Raw genomic sequence first — 22,485 nt, forward strand, 5'->3', positions numbered from 1 at the left:
GATGCTTCCTGTAACAGGAGCAATAAATTAAACTAAAGGCTGTACTCCTCAAACTGACCAACATTTGTTCAGCAACTTTTGAAAATAACTCATGTTTTGATTTTTATTACACTTTAAAGTTTATTCTAAAACGCAATGTATTGCAAATGTTGTTATGTTTAAAGCGTGACAAGCAACGTCAAACACACTGATGTCAGCGTACATTGAAGGCAATATTTATTTTGTATGAAAAAGAGGAAGTCTAAAGGATTCATAATTTTTAAAAGTTGCTGAACAAATGTTGGTCAGTTTGAGGAGTACAGCCTTTAGTTTAATTTATTGCTCCTGTTACAGGAAGCACTCTGTATATACGGCATTAAAGCGTTTTAAGCCGTATTCACCTTTATAATATCTTCAAATTAGGACAGTAGAGTATTTATCAGTATTTACTCGTAATTCGCCAATACAAAAAGTGAAAGCATGACTGTATCGTGTCGTGTTCCTTATCGGGCCGGGTCAGACCGCCGGAAACGACTGTACTTCCGGCCAACGACAAAGTCTTCAACATTCAATTGTTCTCGGAGAGAATGCCCGTCTTACGGAACTTGGGACTAATACCTTATCAATGTGATGTGATGTGTGGATTATTTGTGTGACGCCTACCATGTATGATTCAAAATAATGATGCCAGGATGAATAACGAGGCCAGGATGATGTGCAACCTATACCTAAAAATAATGTAGTGGTGTAAGTAATGCTACACTACTACATTGTTACTTGATCTCACTACAGGGGTGACATAGTCATGCACTGTGTGACAAAACCCCTTTAAAAATTAAGATTTAAAAAAAAATGGTTCATGTAAGTCAAATGTAAAAATATGGGTGCACTCATATAACTATGGGACATATTTTTGAGTAAGTTGTATGCACCCATATTTTTGCACATGACTATACAAACAACGATATATCGCATTTCTTATTAAATCCGGCGACGATTTCATAAATCGAACATTTGGTTGACATGTAACTGTGTTATGTGTGGTGTTGGTGTGTTGTGTTCCTATTTCCTATTTTGTTACCTATATCAAATTAAATACTGCTATTATTTAAATAAATAATTATTTGGACACAACCATATATAGTTCAACAACCACGCTTATACAACTATTAAATGTTTATTTCTTAAATTTTGCGTATTGCCGGCCCTGTAGACTTTCTCAGTTAGATATCTCCTACAAAGTAAATACAATCAATTAGTTAACGGAATTAAGGGAGGTGGATTTGTTGTTACGTCACATGAATGTAGTCGCCGCGAGCGCTCGAGCCTGAAGAAGGACCCCCAAAGGGCCCGAAACATGTCGCCAATAGCGACTAAAAATTCAAGTGAGTGAAACCGTTGTCGTAGGTTAGGTAGTTAGGGCCATAACCGGCCACGCCTCATTTAACAAACACCTACTAACCCTACGTGTTACAGATAGCCCCCTCTGCAGGGCGTGCATGGAGGCAGAGGAGACAGCCGCCCACGTCATTCTCGAATGCCCAGGGGTGGCAGAATACCGGGCACAACACCTCGGCTCACCGGGGTCGCTCCCAGAAGTCGTCGGCAACGTCAAGGGTCTGCTAGGCTTCCTGGTAGAGCTGGGTTGGCAGGAATAGTGCCGCCAACCCATCACGCAAAATAGGCGCAACAATATGGCGTCGAGTTGCGGAAACCAAGCCCGCGAATACCTATAACCGTTGTCGTCTAAACAGTTTAAAATATGTCTCACGAAAGTTTATCGATCACATGAATGTGTCATAAAATTAATATTGGATGTATCATAAATTGCTGCTTTGGACCGTTTCCGTTTTCGTTTACGAAACGGGGTCATTCGAAGCATGATTTTTGGATGATTTTAGGGCGGGAGGTCAAAAAATAGATGACGTAATTTATGAACAGCACCTTTGCCTGGAGTAATGAAACTGGTTTTGGCACTCTTAAATTATTTCAAAAATCTAGTACTACAACTTTGATCCACAAGTTCAATACGAAATTAAGTATAAAAGGTCTCCTGTTCCATTCTAATTTGAATCTTTATTTTGACAAATCAGAATTGAATTTTTATTGGCAAGGTTTGACGTCTAAATACAAAACGTCTAGAGGATAAATACAAAATGTTCTTTTTGATTTTGTTATTCCATTTACAAAAATATGTTGCCATAGAACTACGACATTCAAATAATAGTCTAGCCCTAGCCTCTGAATGTAGATAGGTATTCAAGTTAATTTTGCACCACAGTTATGGTACCTGATTCGACTGAATACACAACCCTTAAACAAAGAACTATAAACTCACCAAAAGCTTCCTTCTGCTTAGTCAAATCCCATAGAGCCAACTCATGGCCCGAAGCCACATGGATCAGCCCGTCAGCCACCGGATGGAAGCCAACATTCTCCACACGCCGCTGCTTTTGCGACAGCGTACACTCCGGGTTGGAGAGGGACTCTTTCAAACCCTCTGGAGGAATGTGCCATACTTTTACCTGTAACAAAGGAATGGAAAGATGAGTGTTTGAAAATAAAATTAGGAATTACACAAGTTGTCTGGAGGATATATTTTTTAACACATTCAGTGCCGAATGATTTCGTTCCCAGGCCAGATGACCCGATAGTCGGGATCGTGGTACTACAGCTTTATATGAAGAAATTATTGTGACCTGGCGCGGATGTCTTGTTTGGCTAGGTGGCAATGAATGTGTTAAGACAGCAATCTTTAAGATAATAAATAGAAAATGTGCAGTCACAACACTGCCTTAACACTAAACATAGACAAATCTACATCGAATTTAAACTGTTGTGAGACATGCTAACATTGAATAATTTTACGGTTTAGACTCACTTGTTTTAAGTCACTCGCGCGACATGTTACATGCGCGAGTGACTTAAAACAAGTGAGTCTAAACCGTAAAATTATTCAACAAATCTACATGTTTATGGATATGCCTGCTATACAATATGTCACACGTCATTTGTAGATAGACCAGGAAATTGTCAAACCAATGACGAAGCAATAGAACTACATAAGGCTCATATGAAAAGATATTGAATTTCAGTTCTTAAAACAACCATTACCATATTCTGAGATATTATATCTTATTCTGAGATAATTTATCAATAGATGTGATATTATCTTATCAGTGACTTATCATCTTATCAATCAATGATACAAATGGTATTGTCATTTGGATTATTGTTGAACTATTTTGAGTATGAGGAAGTATTTTGAGTTTCATAGTAAATTCCACAATTATAGAAAATAAGATAATTGTATTATTCCATATAAGGACATTTTCCTTGCTATGAGCAGGAAATTCACTTTGGTAACTGGGAAGAAGCCGGAGGGGCTTTTATACTAGGATATTCAACCATCAGGGATTGCACCCATAAGGGCACAGTATTTATTTTAGTATGTTGGAAATTACAAAAGTGATTTCATATGAATATCTGTAGTTATCTTAAATTGTATAAAATAATAGTTAAAAATGTAAGCTCTGCATATTAAATAAATAGAAGTCACAAAATAGGAATCTCTGCTTGGTCAAGTGAACCAATTTATTAAAAATGTTTAAAAACTAATAAGTAGCAAGTTTTTAGTATAACTTAAGATGCTAAACAGCCCTCAAACTACGCTCAGTTTTACAAAAAGGTTGATTTGACTAATTGACTTACTAAAGAGTCCTGAGATCCAGTGAGCAGCAAACCATCATGGAACGGCGAGAATTCCATATCAGTGATTGTGTCCGAGTGTGCATGCAGCAGTGGCATTGTCTTGCTCTTCCTCCCGCAATCATCCAATGGCAGCACTGCCATACTTGACCCCACATGCTCCCAGTTAAACGCCATGAACGACGCCGAAGCGCAAATATTGTTCCCAAAGGTCTGATATGACCCCACACAGATGTCCCGAATACATGCCTCGGGCTTAGGCACAATAGGTGCTGCATTTTTATACTTAGAGGCTTTAAAACGCCACGCCATTTTAATCCACTTTTTGTAAAGTCAGTCTTTTGTTTGGAATGTTCTTGGCCTCGGTAGAGGCGGTAAGAGCTGGAACAAATTAAAAAGTCAAACACATCTCCTAATATTACTTTAATGGTCAAGATCGTTTTTACTTATCTGTACATTAAAGAGATTACCGGAAGTTCGATAAAGAAGCGAGCGTTTTTATGTACAGATTTCTAAACTGTAACAGTAAAGTAATGACTGCATTAACGCATCTCTAATTAGGAGCACAAAAATAATTAACATAAAAAGTTACTAAATTTCAACACACTGTCGATTGCGATCAAGGGGGCTCTCGAGCGAATAACAAATGATTGTTTGCTGTTACCAGACAATCTGTGAGGCAAAGACGGGGTAGAGACACGAAAAACTATTATAAACACCTTTGTTTTGAAATACTTGCCCGGCAGTACGACCGGAAACCATCAAAGTTCAGCAAAACAGACACACTGAACTATTACACCTTTCTGTTCATTTATAAGAGTATTGGTTAAAATAAACAAGATACCTTATTGAGTAAAAATTACGAAGAAATCCAATTTCCGGAAAACAGTAGACACTCCCCCTAGACGTCGGCCATTTCAAGCGACGTTAGTGCCGTATCGATCAATAAATGAACCCAAGACAAAACTAACAATCGAATCACACAATGTCAAAACAAAAGGGTTGTCATTTGAATCGATATTAATTATTTGTAAACTGAAATACATCGTATAAATTAATTCATAATCATTCAGTAAAGTCCATTATATAGAAAATTTTATAAAAATGTTTATAAAATGGTTTTGTGTAGATTAATTTCTTTAAATTAATTAATGAGAAAAAAATATTCGATTGTATCGAATCGGCGATAATCGTTGTTAGTACAACACTGAGCACTTTGCGTTTCATTCCACGCTTGTTACGGTTTCCAATGTCAATAGGTTAATCTCCTATTAGGATGCTATAGCTGGTCAACCAAATCTTGTCAATAAAAAAAGGCGCGAAATTCAAATTTTCTATGGGACGATATCCCTTCGCGTCTACATTTTTCAAATTTGCCGCCTTTTTCTACTGTCAAGATCAGAGGGCCTACCGCGAACCACGTTCGACGTGTTACCTCCCTGTCACACTTACGTACGAATTTACAAGTGCGACAGAGAGGCAACACGTCGAACGTGGTTCGCGGTAGGCGCTCTGGTTGACCAAGTATACCTTCTGTCTCCTATATATTAAACTACTCTTTGTAGTGTCCTCTCGTGTGGGTATCATGTGGGTAGTATGTTCCAACAAACTTTCTTTAGATAACTCTCGTAACTAAATGTCCAGTATGCAACTTATTCGATTCACTCGATCGATCATAAATATAAATAAAACAAGAAAATTGTATCCAAAGTGATCATTTTTATTATTTATTTATTAAATTGCGAGTATTACAATAATTCCGTTTCTTTGGTGACTTAATTTAATGAATGATAATTATCAGGAAACATCAAGATAGGTATTTTCAGATCCAATAATTATAATAAAACGGCTAAATATTTCATTCGGTCAAGTATTTCATTTTCTAACTTGATTTCTACAAAAGAGCTGTCACAGTCACAGGTAGAAGTAATCATAAAATTCATAAGGAAGCACATCTACTATACTCCAGTGACCCCAGTCCGAAGTTCATACTGATGGTCAGAGATAAATATAAAATAAAGACTGCTATCATCCATGTGTTGTTTATGTAAAATGAGAATCTCAGACACATCATTTGTATAGTGCCATATGTAACACGTCAACTAGACATACTATTTGTTGGATATTTAGCAGTTATTATTTAATATCTCATCTCTGTATCTCAATAAAACATTATTCATACCATCATTAACAATATTACCAGCATAAAAAAATGTATTGCACATAGTCAACATCAATTAAACATACAATTTAAAAACAACCTCACATGTAAGTGCAGTAAGAAATTTATGTGATGAAAAAAAAACATATATTCCCAAAATAGACACCTAAAACAAGCATAATATCAATTATAATAAATATATCAGTAACCCTAGGTTAAAGTTAACAATTCACTAAAACACTATTTTGTAGCGTAATTAACTAATATACATAACTATTCCTAAAGCTTTAAAATAGTCTAAATCACTTTGTGGCATTGATAAATAATAAAATACATCTTATAAGTTTCTCAGCTAAAAGAAGGACTCTAAGCAAGAAAAAAAACCGGCCAACATTAAGTCCGACTCACGCTTGACTGCACATTTCTAATAGGTTTTCCTGTCATCTATAGGTAAAGAACTATTATGTGTATTTTTTTTCAAAATTTTAGACCCAGAAGTTTCGGAGATAAAGGGGGGGGGGGGGGGTCGGGTTCCGTTTTTGTACATTAAAGAGATTACCGGAAGTTCGATAAAGAAGCGAGCGTTTTTATGTACAGATTTCTAAACTGTAACAGTAAAGTAATGACTGCATTAACGCATCTCTAATTAGGAGCACAAAAATAATTAACATAAAAAGTTACTAAATTTCAACACCGTTTTTTCCTTTTGAGGTACGGAACCCTAAAAATGATTCGTGCTTAGCGCCCTTCCTTTATACAAACAACCATAGGAAATAATAGAACAAGTTATGGCTTAAAATTATAATGCTGTAATTTATAACCTACTATGAACGCGTCCTTATTTTTTACGGTTGCTTTAATTAAGGCGGTTTTAATCTGGCAACACCAACGAGTAATAAAAAATACAACCAATTTTTTACTGTGTGTGTACAATCACCAGCAATAATATGCTATACAACGAAGCCCGCAAAAATATCTGACACGATCTTATTTGTAGTGCAATAAGAGCGCGTCACATATTTATGTGGCGTTTGTTGTGTAACATATTATTGCTGGTGACTGTACACTGTACGTCACTGAGAAAATAAAAGATTTAAAATGTAAACTTTGGTGGGCTCAAATCTCATAACCATCAGGCATGTTCCTGCCACACAGCTGTGATAGGGACTTATATATTAATTTTCCCAGTATTTATTACAATTACAATAAAACACTTAAACCACCAAAGTATTCCAAGTATACTCCTGAAAGATTAAATATAATGCCTAGTACAAACCAGTGTTGGCCGAACGTTAATTGCAATTGACCATTAACCAGTACAAATTGAAGCATAAATTGTAACGGATTATTACAGTTTACGGTTCAATTTATAATGGTCAATGGTCAAAAATAGTGAATTGCATTAACGTTTGGGCCAACACTGGTACAAACTGTCCTTCGGTGGACCTTGTGCCTTTTGTAATAAGGTTTACGAACAGTCAGACAACAAGATAACCTAATACCAGATTGGCGCAAACCCAATATGTGTACTGGTCAAAAGACTTCGATCAAATTTGAATACTACTGATTCGCCAAAGTAAAATAATGCTCAAATTACAAATATGTATAACAACTACCTACTTGCGGTTGGTTTCTAACATATAATGTATATTTATTATAAAGCTTAGTAATCACTGTCAAATGCACAAAGTAAATGTAAATATACAACTAAGTACTATGTATAACTCCGTACCATAAGATGCAACCTTTACATCTAAAACTAAAGGCCAGTTACAGAGTGCTAATCTTCATGCAAAATTAGGTTAAAACCCACAGATTATAAATTAGTAAATAACCCACATATTAAGAACCAAATAAAAGTCTCTAGTCTGTGACTTGTTTGGATTTGGCATATCTAAGAATAATGTCATGTTTTTTTAAACGACTGAAGTGCCACGTGAATACTCAGTGAGTTTTACTAGATGGCGCTGCAATAGAAAAGACAGCGCCATCTACACATCTAGATAAGCTTTTCAAGTTATCTGTCAGAAGATTAGCAGTCTTTTATTGGTCACTCGTCTTTGACACTAACAAAAACAAAACAAGCACTTTATACTGTGTTCCATGTTTGTTCTAAAGTAGAGTCCAGACGATCTGGGCAAATTGACCGATCAGGAAAATAATTGGCGCCAATCTCCAATTTAATCACCAATTTAAGATTTATGGCGATTGAGCCCTCTAAGTTAAAAAAAATGCTCCAAAACGAAAATACTAGCGTCAACAATTGGTATTTTTGCGTCCGCACCCCATTTTATCGGTAATATCGGTCATAATCGGCGGTCAAATTCGGCGAGCCAAATTGGCGTTTGCGTCCGCACGTCCTGATTTTATCGGACAATTTCATCAGATTGGCGAAAAATTGTCTCGTCTGGACACAGCTTAAAACAAAGAAATTGTTAAAACAAGTACGCTAAGCACGAAAAATTTTATACAGTTGCATTGAGCGCTGGGCGGGCAGGACAGCAATATAATTATGCGCATGCGATAGAGATAGGAAATTGCGGTTCAATGTATGATATTCTTCGTGCTTGGGGTCCTTATTTTAGTAGGTACTCATTAATTTTAGTAAAGCAAACTATAAGGTAAACGTACTGGTGCTCGACGCGGTCCCAGTACTATCATCTTGCCATCTATTGGGCATTAGCATGTCGAGCACTGGTACGTTTACCTTACTATGTGTTACATAATCACTATTACATCCACTTTGACCTCAAACATAACCATAATCTACAAAATAGTATTTCAGCCCTATGTCTAAACCAGGGGGCCTCCTGTCAACATCGAAAATCGTTATCTGCCCTCTCTATCGCTCTTGCGGATTCGAGCGACAAAGAGGTGGATAACTTTTCTAAAGTTTTCGATGTTAGCGGTAGACCCTCAGGGGTTCCCAACCTTATTTGCCCCCTTGATAAAATCGTGTTCCCTTTGATTTTTATCCTAGTAATAGGCTTGGTCACGCTAGATATCAATAATTAATATTTATATTAAAACAAAATTAAATTGCAACATTTTTTAGTCGGCAGTGTAGGTACAATGTCATCACTACGAATTATATTTATTTAAGTAACTGCATTTTTATAATGATTAATTTATTATGCAATGGGTCTACATTATATTAATTAGCTTATCAGTCACACTTGAAACCTTTTGTAATGCTCATTTAATATATTTAATTTCCAGAGATATTTTTAAACGTAAATAAAAAGTGTCATTCCAAACGGCCCGTGTAAATTGGTCCGTTTAACCGCAGACTAAAAAAAGTCATTATATAAGGTTGTGTTTACACGATGGATAAAGCCGCGCGGGTTGCATACACTCTCTTGTTACAAAAACTGATAGAATGCACGTAAATACAACATAACACATCACATCTCAAGGGTCAGGAACAGATTTCAGAATTGCACTCGTGGTTAAGGGTGATGTGTAATATCATATCATCTGACAAAGTCTGAATCAGGATACGCTGCCTTTTTCAACCCGCCAACGGAGCGGCAGCTGACGTCTACGAGGGTTCTTTATCATTGCCATTACACCTCTACGAGCTATCGCCCGGGATGCGATGACCGATGAAATGTTGCGCCCTTAGTTCCATCACTATTATGAAACCATTTAAAATATCCCTACACTGAAGTTATTAGACGTTTTACTATGAGATTAACTTATAGAGAGCTCATTGAGCAAAAACGAGTTTCATATATTATTAGCTATCATACAGTCATACTAATGTATACACAAGAAGCTAAGACTATGTATTTTGGTCAAATCTACAATATTTGATATGCAACTTACACTACCACTACTGAATTGACATACCAATTAAATCTATACAAGCAGCCGCATTATAAACAGCGTTTATCGCGCGTGACATGACAAAAAATATCATATGTCTCTTTCTGACACCGCGAGTTATTATATCTTGTCATCCGCGATAAGCGCGACTATAAGACGCTCGCAGAGCATTTATGAAAAATTTTTGTTTATGATATGACATTGTACCAACACTATGCCTTAATTTAAAAATAGATTGGAATGACCTCGGCAACTAGAATACGGTATGTAACATGAGTAACGGAATAACTTAGTGATTAGGAAATTAAATCTTACATCTCATAGTTAAAGTTCAATTTTGTTTAGCTAAGTAAAAGTTAAAGCCAAAATGTGTTTACAGCGCAAACTGCCTCGCAGTCTCAAGTAAGTTGCTGCTCAAATTAGAACTTTAAATACGAGCAATAAGTTTTACTTTCCTGAATCATTACGTTCAGCTTTGATTCGCCATGATTTTCTCACAAAATACGATCACCTGCAGTGGTATTCTCGTACTTTAAACTGATATTAACCTTTTGGGCGCCAATGACCGATATATCCGCACGGTAGGTTCAACGCCAAAGACCGATTAATCGGTCACAAACCACAGAGCAACATAGACCTACGTGCATATATACATAAAGTTCAACTTCAGTTTTGACACTTCAATGATGTGGCGTCTGAGTGACGGCTTTTGTGTTTGACACGGCGTGGAAAAGGTTAAGGCTCAGTTTCATTGGTCGATAGGGCATGCGGGATACGGAAGTTTACCACAACGTACGTCATAGGGCCCGCATGCAGGGAACTGTTTTCATTAGTCGACAGAACCCGCATGCGGGGTGCGGAAGATCCCCATAGCATTTGCATAGCATTATGAGTTTCACCAGTCGCCGCACGTTGTTTATCGACCATTGAAACTGAGCCTTAACTGAACTAAACCAAATCTTTACAATTAGGTTCAGGAATTGCCAGTAGGTACCAAAAAACAGTTCGATTGGCCGTATTTTTCTTTATAATATAATATTGCATTTTAAACAACATGTATGAGAAATAATTTTTAAAAAATCTCGAGATGATGTCGCCATTTTGAAATCATCCGGAAAATCGATTGGCCAATTTATTTGTACCAAAATGACAAATTGGTTGGATAAAAGGGCAATAGAACTGTCAATTAGTTTTTGGGATATATACGAGTAAATTATAAATACAAGGTTTAGTATCTTATTATTAAACGAAGTCTTATCAATTCCTTGTAAATTTTACCCTGCGCGGTATCGTTATTGACATTTAATTTAAAATAATATCAATTGATAATTCGTTATTAACTTAAACTCTTGAGGTGCTTTGGGGCAATTCTAAAAATGGGAATTAGGAAAAAAACGGCTGATGATCCGAAAAACCCAATAGACATACAAACCAAAATATAATCTTTAAAATCACCTTTTACGTCCAAACTGCACGCTATAGGTAATAGGTTTTATTATCATATAACGTTTCTAGAACCTCAAAGTCATTCTAACAATAAATAAAGTAAAATAAATGTATTTCTAAGAGAAATACTGTTAATGTATAATAAAAAGAAAATCTCTTCATAAGTAAGACAATACTGCTACAATAATACCACTGCACAGTAACAATTTAACAATACAATTATGATACGTCTATAGGTCCATACTATGAAATCGGGGTATCTGTGAATTAGAAAGACTGCACAAATATTTTATACCTCTAAACAAGCACTTCTTGTATATATATTTATTATATATTTCGGGCATCTCGGAAACGGCTCTAACGATTTCAATGAAATTTGCTATATGGGGGTTTTCGGGGACTAAAAATCGATCTAGCTTCTAGCTAGGTCTTATCTCTAGGAAAACGCGCATTTTCGAGTTTTATTATGTTTTCCGAGCAACAAATAAATTCGACCAGTCATAGTGTCGCATTGCGTATGTTTTATCCCTGACTGACGCGTATAGAACATCTATAGAATCCTACCATCTTTGGCGTAACTACCATCGTTGTATGGAGAATCGAACTTGCTGGGGACTCTTAAATAACTCAACTTCCGGTCAATAGATAGCGCTGTTGTGTTAGGGCTCATTTAGACGGCGCGCCAACTCGTATACGATTTTAGTTACATTGCGGGCCATTGAGGTTACATCAATTCAGCCGACCGATCAAACAACGCAATGTAATGAAACTCGCATGCGAGTTCTCGCACCGTCTAAATGAGCCCTAAAGTTGCAGAAACGGCAGTTAACACATACACAGATACCCCGTGAAATGTTTGCGAGCGCTAACGATTTGTAACCACTAAGCAGTCATACTTCGTTGACATTAAACCTTAGTGCATTGAGTTATGGTACAACTTGATGTCATAGTTGCGTTGCGTTCAAATTTCAAAACTCGCTGCACGCGGTAGCAAGTAAACGAGAGAGAGAAGGCCCCCTCCGGAAGTAGGTGTGACAGAGAGCACACTACATATTCGCGTGCAGCGAATATTTGACTCACTAATTGTCAACAAAACTAACTGATCATATGTAACTCTTATTGCAAGGTGATAAGGTGTAGTTTAGGATCGCGAGCAGCAGGAGATGTCGCCAACGGACGTCGTCTTACCGTTGATGGGCCCCAGGCTGCCGTCGTACTTCGGTAGCTCCTTGCACTTCGCTTGCTGAAAAAACCATATCGTTGAGAAAGAGGCAGAGTAACAAGTGAGTTTAAAAAAAGCGGCCAAGTGCGAATCGGACTCGCCCATGAAGGGTTCCGTATTTAGGCGATTTATGACGTATAAAAAAAAACTACTTACTAGATCTCGTTCAAACCAATTTTCGGTGGAAGTTTACATGGTAATGTACATCATATATTTTTTTTAGTTTTATCATTCTCTTATTTTAGAAGTTACAGGGGGGGGGACACACATTTTACCACTTTGGACGTGTCTCTCGCGCAAACTATTCAGTTTAGAAAAAAATGATATTAGAAACCTCAATATCATTTTTGAAGACCTATCCATAGATACCCCACACGTATGGGTTTGATGAAAAAAAAATTTTTGAGTTTCAGTTCGAAGTATGGGGAACCCCAAAAATTTATTGTTTTTTTTTCTATTTTTGTGTGAAAATCTTAATGCGGTTCACAGAATACATCTACTTACCAAGTTTCAACAGTATAGTTCTTATAGTTTCGGAGAAAAGTGGCTGTGACATACGGACGGACAGACAGACGGACAGACGGACAGACGGACAGACGGACAGACGGACAGACAGACAGACAGACAGACATGACGAATCTATAAGGGTTCCGTTTTTTGCCATTTGGCTACGGAACCCTAAAAACGTACAGAGCGTGTAGTGAAAAATAACGAGGAATTTCCATTCTCACAAATTACACATCATAACATGATGTAGGCTATTATTACATATATATTACTAGCCACCCGCCCCGGCTTCGCACGGTAACAAATTTTACATAAACCTTCCTCTTTAAGTTTTAGCTTAAGATTTATTTTTATTTTGTAACTAACACGATATGGATGCTTTATCTGAAATAAAGAGAATTGAATTGAATTGAATCGCTCTATTTAGATAAAAAAAATAATAATAATAATTTAAGCCTATATACGTCCCACTGCTGGGCACATGCCCCCTCTCATGCGCGAGAGGGCTCGGGCTGTAGTCCCCACGCTAGCCCAATGCGGATTGGCGACTTCACAATTTACATACACCTTTGAATTTCTTCACAGATTCCTCACGATGTTTTCCTTCACCGAAAAGCTAGTGGTAAATATCAAATGATATTTCGTACATAAGTTCTGAAAAATTCATTGGTACGAGCCAGGATTTAAACCCGCGACCTCCGGATTGAAAGTCGGACGTCATATCCACTCGGCCACCACCGCTTCAAAATTTAAAAAACCGCATCAAAATCCATTGCGTAGTTTTAAAGATCTAAGCATACATAGGGACAGACAGACAGCGGGAAGCGACTTTGTTTTATACTATGTAGTGATAATATTATAACCGGAGCATACCAATTGAAACATTAATTAAATCAAATTACCGAGTGGCAATCGATGCTTGATTCGATTGATCATGATTAACCTTTGGTAACTGCAATTGAGTTATTCCCCTGCTATTGGAACGATTTCAGTAGGCCTAGCACATGATTGGCGCGACAGTATCTCGCGGCGAGATAGACTATCCGTCTTTTTCTAACTCTTCTTCTTCCGGCCTTATCCCACTTTTATTTGGGGTCGGCTCTCCTAATTAATTTTCTCCAGTTATATCTGTCCCGGGTCGTCGTTTGGTCTATATTCTTATTCTCTTTCGTAACTACGGACATCCATGTAAGTCGGTCTTTTTCTAACTATGTTACTTAAAGAGGGACGGGTAGTGTATCTCGCCGCGAGATTCTGTCGCGTCATTGCCTAGGTTCTTTTTTAGTAATTGGAATAATAACAGGTAAAGCAAAACTCAGATCAACGTATAGAATCCGCATAAGCTACCTGCACAGACATTACAGTGAACGTCATAATTTCATAGAAATTTGACGTTTATGGTGCCACTTAGTACCAACTACCAAGTAAGGTACTACAGACTTAGCTAGGACCGAGTCTATAATCCTAACATAAGTAACCCTAATTTTAGTAATCCTACTTTCCCGTAAGTTATCCTATACACTACAATATAGTCCTATATACTAACAAGATGAAATTGGGGGCAGAATTTGTTTATTTCTTTTATAATTACACGTACCTCCATAAGTTCCACAGCTATCTCCATGAACAGCCGCTCCACATTGTCGGCCTCCTTAGCCGAGGTCTCCAGGAAGTACATTCCGTGCCGCTGCGCGAAATCTTCGCCGATATGCCGCGGGATCTCGCGGTCTTCGCGGTCCGTTTTGTTACCTAAAACAAAAGGTTCATTGTCAATTAACAAAACAACGTAAAATATCCGGACCCCGCTCCGCTCGCTCACCGGAGCGCCGGGCATCCTCATCCAATGTTCACCAAAGGAAACATTGCCGAACGTGACTTACGAGTGACTAAAAATACGCAAATAACAAAAGCTGTTAAAAACAATAAGTAACAAGCTTTTGAGAAACGGACCCCTGGAGTTAGATTAAGCAAGGTTAGAAGAGATTTTGATAGCACAGACTGTGCGAGTGTTATTTTAAACGTCATAATTTCATAGAAGCTTGTCGCCAACTTGTCGCTCCCAACGCGCTACCTACTTAGCTAACTCTAAGTATTTTACCAAGTTAATACCTGCAAAAGTCACTTTACTACATGTAATTCATGGTTTTGTAGCACAATTACATGTCAATCCGATTGCCACTCGCAACTATAACATGCGACCTGGATGCTCGTAACGACTTTAAAGCGGATTAGTTAGCTAATCTTTTAGTCTGTGCGGAAAGAGAAGAGTCGTGGAATGTATGGGGCCCAATACATTCCACGACTCTTCTCTTTCAGTTCAGCACGAGTTCAGTCCTACATTGATCTCGGTAATTGTGTCATTCAGCTACGGGCTTGTCTAATTTGACGGATGCGAGCGCCGAGCATATTTTGTTATCCTAATGGGGCCTTACCATGATGTCTTATTGCGATTCTGTTTAGGATCTAAACTGAATTGCTTAAGAGACGGAGTTATGCGACTTATGTGGCCCCGTCCTTTAGCAATTCAGTCTAGGTCCTAAACAAAAATTGTATCGAAATTGACACACTGTCACTGGTACTTAGTAAAAACAATGTAGGGTAAAATATGAAAGTACTTCTATTCCAATCCGTAATATAACTCCCTGTCTGTTTTTGCGTGATGTCAATCTACTCTATGGTTAAACAGCAAAAATAACTATGCATAGATTTAGTAAGACACAAAAAACGCCGATGTTCGGGTCAAGTGCAGGCAATCTTTTTCCAGTAATGGCCATTATTTCCTAAGAAGTAAATAATAGATTGCGGAAATCCATATGAATAAAAACAAAAATATTAGTTTGCTAATCCGTGAAATAATAACGTGTTAGTCGAACAGTGCTCATCCATTATACTCACTTGCGAATTTTTTGCATGCAATTTATTGTTACGTCATTTAGGGTTCTAGCTAAATTGGTTGTTCCATACTTACGCTATTGAATGTCCAATTTAGCTAGAACCCTAACAATCACGGAGCGTGACTGTGTGGAAATGTAATAGTCAGCAAACGAGCAGACGAGCCGCCTGATGGTAAGCGGTCATCGTTGCCCATGGACATAAGCAACATCACAGGAGCCACTTAAGCGTTGCCGACCCTTGAGAACCCTAAACACCCGCTTCTTGAAGAATCCCATGTCGTAGCGCAAAGGAAATACCTCAGGAGGCGTCATTCCACATTCTGCGCGTTCTGGGAAGAAACGAGCGAGATGCCCGCTTATTCTTGGTGTGCCATGTATCTAAGAAGTGGGGATGAACTTTGCTCCTTTGGCGGGAGGTGCGGTGATAAAAACGAGACGATGGCACCAAATCAAAAAGTTCTTCCGAGCATTCCCCATTGTACAGACGGTAGAACATGCAAAGAGAGCCAACGTCTCTCCCAAGGCTAAGAGGTTCTAAGCCGTCAGTAAGTTCGGGATCGCCGACAATACGAACTGCCCGCCGTTGGATGGAGTCAAGAGGAAGGAGCTGGTATTTCGGGGCGCCAGACCAGTGTAATCAAAAAGCCACACCCCTATGAAATGAAGACGTTTAAAATAACAATATCTGGGTGACCGAGCTTCGCTCGGAAAAAATAAAAAAACTCGAAAATGCGCGTTTTCCCAGAGATAAGACCTAGCTAGATCGATTTTTCGCCCCCAAAAACCCCCATATAGCAAATTTCATCGAAATCGTTAGAGCCGTTTCCGAGATCCCCGAAATATATATATATATATATATATATAAACAAGAATTGCTCGTTTAAAGGTATTAGATTAGATTTGCACAGTCTGTGCTATCAAATACGGTGTAGAGTTAGCGTAGCCTGACTCTAATCTGTTGTGTATATTTTCTTAGATGTTTAAACAATACCTGTAGCAATCCTATTGTTTTTCCGAATATCCTTGAGTTAGTCAACATTGACACAGTTCCTATCAAATAAACAGTTATAAAACTACAAACAGGTACCTACCTAGTGGTATTGTGTCTGACACGTAGAAAACATGTTTTGTAACACTTACAATGTATCTATGACAAATATGACACTAATGATACTTTATTACACATAAAAGTTAATTTATGCATTCTGAAGCACTGCACTAAGCATAAATGCAACAAATCATTTCCAACTTCCAAGTCTACATTTATAAGTTATTGTTCAACATTTGTGTACTTAAATATAAAGTTATTTACACAAGTGACATATTTGTAAAGTATGAATGAGAAAAACTTGCTGAATTTGTGGCTGGGTGGCCTAGGGGTTCCGGTTCGAATCCCGCCTTCACCACTAGAGGGCTTCGTCACTTTTTCTTTAATATGTATATGACATCTATTTTATTTAATGTTCCATATGTATTTTTTTTTAGTTTCTCAATAAAATGGCCTGTTTCATTGAATAATTTTATGATTTAGACTCACTTGTTTACTTGAGTAAACTGTAAAATTATTCAATGTTAGTATGTCTCACAACAGTTTAAATTCGACATTTATTTCAGTTTACTCTATAAAAGTTTAAAATAGATTGTGAAATATGTACAAAACATTTTAAGAGGGGTCTCAAGGGATAAATCAATGTTAGCAGTAATAAGTACTCCGTACAAAACTTTGTTTTTAAGTTAAATTTAGTTTGTAGTTAGTTGTGTATGGACTCAAGGTCTGAAATAAATGATTTTTATTTTATTTTATTTTATTTTTATTATAATAAAAGCAAAACGAATAAATGAAAAGATAAACTGCTCCATATCTAACTTACCTACTAATATCCTCAGCACCTTATTACTGGCATATTCTTCTATTTCCCGCAGCCAGTCTGGTAAACAGTCGAAGGTGGGCTGGCAAGATATGTCATATACGAGTATGAGTGCATGCGCGGAGCGGTAGTAGCTCTGTGTGATGGAGCGGAAGCGCTCCTGCCCTGCTGTGTCCCATATTTGTAGCTGTAACATTGGTTAGGAATTTTTTATGGCGCTATTTATCCTCGTGCCGCCCAGTGTACATTAGGATGTACACTCAGTTTCAATGGAATATCTACCCTAATTAAAACCAAAGTAGGTAGCATTTCATTGGTATTGTAACTTCCTTGCCTATAATTTTGTATGGTGGGCGGCACAAGATTATAAACCTTATCAATTAATCTAAATGTTTATATTTATTTAATAGACAATTTATTCAGCAAATTTCGTTAAAAATACATTCCTTAAAAAAATAACTTAATAATATCTAAATTAATTAATAGACTACAAATAAACTAATCAAAAAGACCTCCGCAAGCTGTACCAGGTGCAAAGTTGCCCATCACACTGGCTACTGCTTATATTTATTTGTCCCTATTCTACATTTTGATATTTGTGTTTGTTAGAAGCAGACAACATTTCGAAAACTACTTTGCCTATACCTCATCTTTTTTAGCATTAGAATAAGGGTAAACAATCTTATTTTTATCACAAAACTATAAAACAATAATTCTGGTACCCAAAAGATTATTTTGATCAACTTCAAAATAGGTATTATCATACAATGTTCATAGGTTCGTAGAAATCAAAAAACACTGTTTGATAAAATAAATGCAAGACAAGTACCCATTAAAGTTATAGCAAATTTCTTAACATACACCCTAAGTATAGCTTCTTTGTTTGCTCTCTTGATATAATTATTTACAAAGTAATAACACAACACTTCAAGGACTCATTAGCAGGTGTTATGCCTTAAACTGGAAACAAACATATGGCACACAATCGTAAAAAAACACCTACTTAAACAATACAAGTGACGCAACTATTGTCCAAAATCGCAATTAAGCCTCACCTTCACTTTCTCGCCGTCAACTTCGACTGTTTTTATCATGAAATCCACTCCGATCGTAGCTCCTTGCCCGGGAGGAAATAGACCTTGAGTGAACCTTCGCACCAGGCACGTCTTCCCCACACCAGCATTACCAACTAGCACCACTTTAAAGAGAAACTTATAATCCTCCATAGCGACACAAAATCACATTTGTCGAGATTCCAACTTAAAACAATAAATTAACCGCGACGTTACGCTTTGATGAATTGACTACCTAATACATTATCTAGTAACACTTGTATATCTACAAGATTTATTCATGATCAAAAGACCATTATTTGATTAGATAAGGTAATAAAGATTACACTTGCGAAACAGACCTTCCCAAAACAATGGGAAATAAAGTGTGATTTGCTGATTTGCGATGCGAAAGCGATAATTCAACGTCAATCAAGACCTTGTTTGAGCATTTACAAAGCATGGTAGTATTTAACATGTAAAATGTATCTTATAACGTTATATTTTATTTTTTTGTTTTAAAAATTAGAGAATCTGATCAAAGTTTTGAATAATAATATTAATTTAAAATAAGTATGTTGAATGTAATCAATATACATTTAAACGCTACCATGAAATCTTCTTCAAAAATAGTGGCTTTAATTAAAAACAACGTGTATGTCACGTTGACATTAACATTCTGAAACCACTAAAATTAAAATATCTAGTACAGATTTGGTACAGATCATAGATGGTAGTATTTCTAGTACAGATGCACACCGTTATCATATTTTTCATAAGTTGCTGTAAATAATTACGAACGTATATAATACAAGTATCAATTACATAAAAAATCAACGGAATTTAATGCTTTAATATCTTTGAAGAAATACCAAAAATAAGATTGTCATTCATATGAATGCAAGATGCAAGTATTTGAACGTGTGCAATCAATCGGACACTTCTCAAAATTATGAAATTACAAATGGAAATTACCTTTAATTATTGCGGTAACTGAGTAACTGACGTAACTTCAAAGTGTGCAATTAAACGTCGAATATGTCTTGCATAAATTACTCGTCACGCACAGAAGGCCAGAGGAAAATAAATACTATAATATGGTCAATACCTCATTTCATAAATCTCTTAGATAAGACAACTAGAGAATTCAGGACTGAAAGTTCAGACTCCAAAGTTGAATTGAAGGAGCCAAGATTTCAGTTGAAGATGCAATTTTTGGGAAGAGACAATAATTTGATTGAGATTTACTACCTGTCCCCTAGTCCTGTTTTTCTGAAATGTATCTTGACCATTTGCTTGAAACGATATGAAGAGCGCTCCGTGATCGAGAAGGACTACAACACAGTCCAGGCAAATAAATGGCAGTACTTGACAACTTTATACAAAAGAGATATTATAAACGAGCGGGACATCATACTTCTTAGTGATGGAACATTAAGACTCAAATTCCAGTTTATGATTACAAATGATATAAGAGTTGACCGAACGCATATTCCTGCAGCCCAACTAAGCAATGACTTTGAAAATTTGCTAGAGAATGGGCTATTCTCCGATGTTATCATGAAATCAGTTGAAGGGGTTGAATTTAAAGTGCATAAGGCTGTTTTGGCGAGTCGCAGCACCGTCTTAAAAGCACACTTTGAACATAATACTATAGAATGTCATACAAATGTTTTAGAATCTCCGCTTGACTCTGATGCTTTACGAGAAGTATTGACTTTTATTTATACTGATAAAGCTCCGAGTGTAGATGAAAATCCTGAAAGGTTATTGGCTGCTGCGGATTACTACCAACTTAGCAGGCTGAAGAGCCTGTGCGAGGAAGCTTTACACAAGAAATTGACTGTTGAGAATGCTATAGAAACTTTGCAGTTGGCCGGACTGCATTCTGCAAGCGCACTAGAACAACTAACTCTTGAATTCATAAAGGATGGTCAAGCGAAGCTGATTATTAAGACTGAAGGCTGGGCAAAGGTGAAATCTGTTGATCTGATTAAGAGAATCTATGAATATATTGTGAATGATGATGTTGATACTGATATCAAATAAAATATTCATTATTAAAACTGGGAATAAAAGAAATAGTTATGCAATACTTAGGATTAGGATACCATTATTATATATTAAATTATACATGTTAGAGATGTAAAGAAAACTTTAATTTATTGAATGAATGATTGTCATGTTGTGAGACCTAAAAGGTATTAAATTAGAAATTAAATATTTATGTTTGCTCAATAAAAACACAAAAGTAAATAAACATATTTTTATTCTTCATCACTTCTCTCCGAGTCTGAACTATTATCACTAGATTCACTATGATACTGTATCCTATTTCTATTTGTATTTTCGAACAAATCATCATCATTTTGTTTGACATCACTTTTACTGTCTTCAAACTCTTTAGGCCATATATTATTTTCTTTGTAATATTTAATAGAGTCCTTGTTCATTATTTTCACTATTTCTGCCTTCACTTTATTGCCTTCGAGAATAGGTTCCACAAGTATGTAGTCTCCTCTTTTTACCCATATATTTTTTCTGAATTTTAATGGCATAGACACTAAATATTCTTCTCCGGTTGGTGTAGTTATCTAAAAAAGTAAAAGGATAGTAGAAATTACAAGTTCATTTTAAAATTGCAATGAAAATAGAATACGTTAAGGAAATTCTTGTAAAATTACGAATAAGGCTGCGTTTCCGCCAGAGATGTGCGAGTATGTGTTTATTAAGAACCAGTAGAATCATTTCATTAGTCTATCCTCGCTCAGCGCAGCACTTTTCGACAATTTTCCATTGGTACTTAACAAACACATCCTTCCCTACGCATCCTCGCATATTTATAGTGGAAACGCAGCGGAAGTCAACATTTTACAAAATTAGGTTATGTTAGGAAGTAAACAAAAATAAGTAACCGAAAAAAAAACAATACCTGATGCAAATTATTTCCCATACTTTTTAAAACTTTGACAATACTCTGGTTTTCCTTGGGAAGTTCAAAATCGTCCCACAAAGCTTCATTCATCACATGTTTCCTTTTAGTAACTTTCGACATGATGCAAACAATTGATCACTACAACAATAGCTTGAGTTTAAATAGTATCTTCCTATTTCTCGGCTAAACAACATGTAAGTTTACAAATGAAATCAAGTTAATTTATATGTAGATAATTCAAAAACACGCACTGAATTTACACATTTTACACGAAACGTGGAATAAAAATAAGCAATTTCAACGTTACTGACTATTAACCTACATACTAATCTAATCCTTTTATCAGCTAAATAAGGTTCATTTTGAATAGTTACGATATAAGAATTTCAAGGATCAATGAGTTATACGTCAGCTAACCTATTGGAAAAGAACTGTCACAGTGACATTTGTGTGTGAAACTATTCAAGACATATATGTAGGCGCCTCATATATATATTATACTACTCTTTGGCCTAAACCCACACTTATAATCGATACTGAACACTACGTGCAATCGATTATTGATTATCGAAATAGAAATCACTGAAAATATTTCAACTACATACATGATTCATGTAACATGAATCTAGTATTTTTTAACTAGATGGTAGGATGCTATATGCGTGCGTCCGTGAGAGACAAAACATACGCAATGCGACACTATGATTGGCCCACCATAATCCATACTAATTTATGATGGGAATGAAAAAAAAAGCGGCCAAGTGCGAGTCGGACTCGCCCATGAAGGGTATTTAGGCGATTTATGACGTATAAAAAAAAACTACTTACTAGATCTCTTTCAAACCAATTTTCGGTGGACGTTTACATGGTAATGTACATCATATA

At 36.5% G+C, this 22,485-nt stretch overlaps 4 protein-coding genes across 4 annotated transcripts in view; 1 reads left to right on the forward strand and 3 right to left on the reverse strand.

Moving 5' to 3' along the window:
- The window catches only part of LOC134654445 (coronin-7), a 40,278-nt gene extending 35,606 nt beyond the window's left edge, over positions 1-4,672 (reverse strand). The window contains exons 1-3 of the mRNA XM_063509890.1: positions 4,532-4,672; positions 3,691-4,068; positions 2,318-2,504 (exon numbers count right to left, since the gene is read on the reverse strand). Of these exons, the coding sequence (XP_063365960.1) occupies positions 2,318-2,504; positions 3,691-3,999 (496 nt within the window). The 5' untranslated portion in view covers positions 4,000-4,068; positions 4,532-4,672. The remainder of the gene's footprint in view (positions 1-2,317; positions 2,505-3,690; positions 4,069-4,531) is intronic.
- Positions 4,673-12,210: 7,538 nt separating this feature from the next.
- On the reverse strand, positions 12,211-19,056 carry LOC134654702 (ras-related protein Rab-30-like). Its single transcript, XM_063510178.1, has 4 exons — positions 18,669-19,056; positions 17,617-17,800; positions 14,449-14,600; positions 12,211-12,365 (listed from the first exon to the last, which is right to left on the reverse strand). The coding sequence occupies exons 1-4, from the start codon at positions 18,837-18,839 to the stop codon at positions 12,264-12,266; spliced, it is 609 nt and encodes a 202-aa protein (XP_063366248.1). The 5' UTR covers positions 18,840-19,056; the 3' UTR covers positions 12,211-12,263.
- Positions 19,057-19,646: 590 nt separating this feature from the next.
- Positions 19,647-20,741, forward strand: LOC134654451 (speckle-type POZ protein-like). The gene has a single exon (XM_063509894.1). The coding sequence runs from the start codon at positions 19,704-19,706 to the stop codon at positions 20,712-20,714; it is 1,011 nt and encodes a 336-aa protein (XP_063365964.1). The 5' UTR covers positions 19,647-19,703; the 3' UTR covers positions 20,715-20,741.
- A 176-nt stretch (positions 20,742-20,917) lies between these two features.
- Positions 20,918-21,856, reverse strand: LOC134654703 (probable RNA-binding protein EIF1AD). Its single transcript, XM_063510179.1, has 2 exons — positions 21,598-21,856; positions 20,918-21,259 (listed from the first exon to the last, which is right to left on the reverse strand). Exons 1-2 carry the CDS (start codon positions 21,718-21,720, stop codon positions 20,933-20,935), a joined length of 450 nt encoding a protein of 149 aa, XP_063366249.1. The 5' UTR covers positions 21,721-21,856; the 3' UTR covers positions 20,918-20,932.
- Between the last annotated feature and the right edge of the window lie 629 nt (positions 21,857-22,485).

This window comes from Cydia amplana, chromosome 15, assembly GCF_948474715.1.
Source record: "Cydia amplana chromosome 15, ilCydAmpl1.1, whole genome shotgun sequence".
Classification (NCBI taxonomy): Eukaryota; Metazoa; Arthropoda; class Insecta; order Lepidoptera; family Tortricidae; genus Cydia; species Cydia amplana.

Bases quoted from the DNA above. Each gene is read 5' to 3' on its own strand.
- LOC134654702 (XM_063510178.1), bottom strand. From the start codon at position 18,839: ATGGAGGATTATAAGTTTCTCTTTAAAGTGGTGCTAGTTGGTAATGCT. The intron at 14,601-17,616 runs GTAAGTTAGATA...CTTTTGTTTTAG, and splicing joins GGTGCTGAGGATATTAGTAG to GTAACAAAACGGACCGCGAA. The intron at 12,366-14,448 runs GTACGTGTAATT...TGGTTTTTTCAG, and splicing joins TAGCTGTGGAACTTATGGAG to CAAGCGAAGTGCAAGGAGCT.
- LOC134654451 (XM_063509894.1), top strand. From the start codon at position 19,704: ATGTCTTGCATAAATTACTCGTCACGCACAGAAGGCCAGAGGAAAATA.
- LOC134654703 (XM_063510179.1), bottom strand. From the start codon at position 21,720: ATGTCGAAAGTTACTAAAAGGAAACATGTGATGAATGAAGCTTTGTGG. The intron at 21,260-21,597 runs GTATTGTTTTTT...TTACTTTTTTAG, and splicing joins TGGGAAATAATTTGCATCAG to ATAACTACACCAACCGGAGA.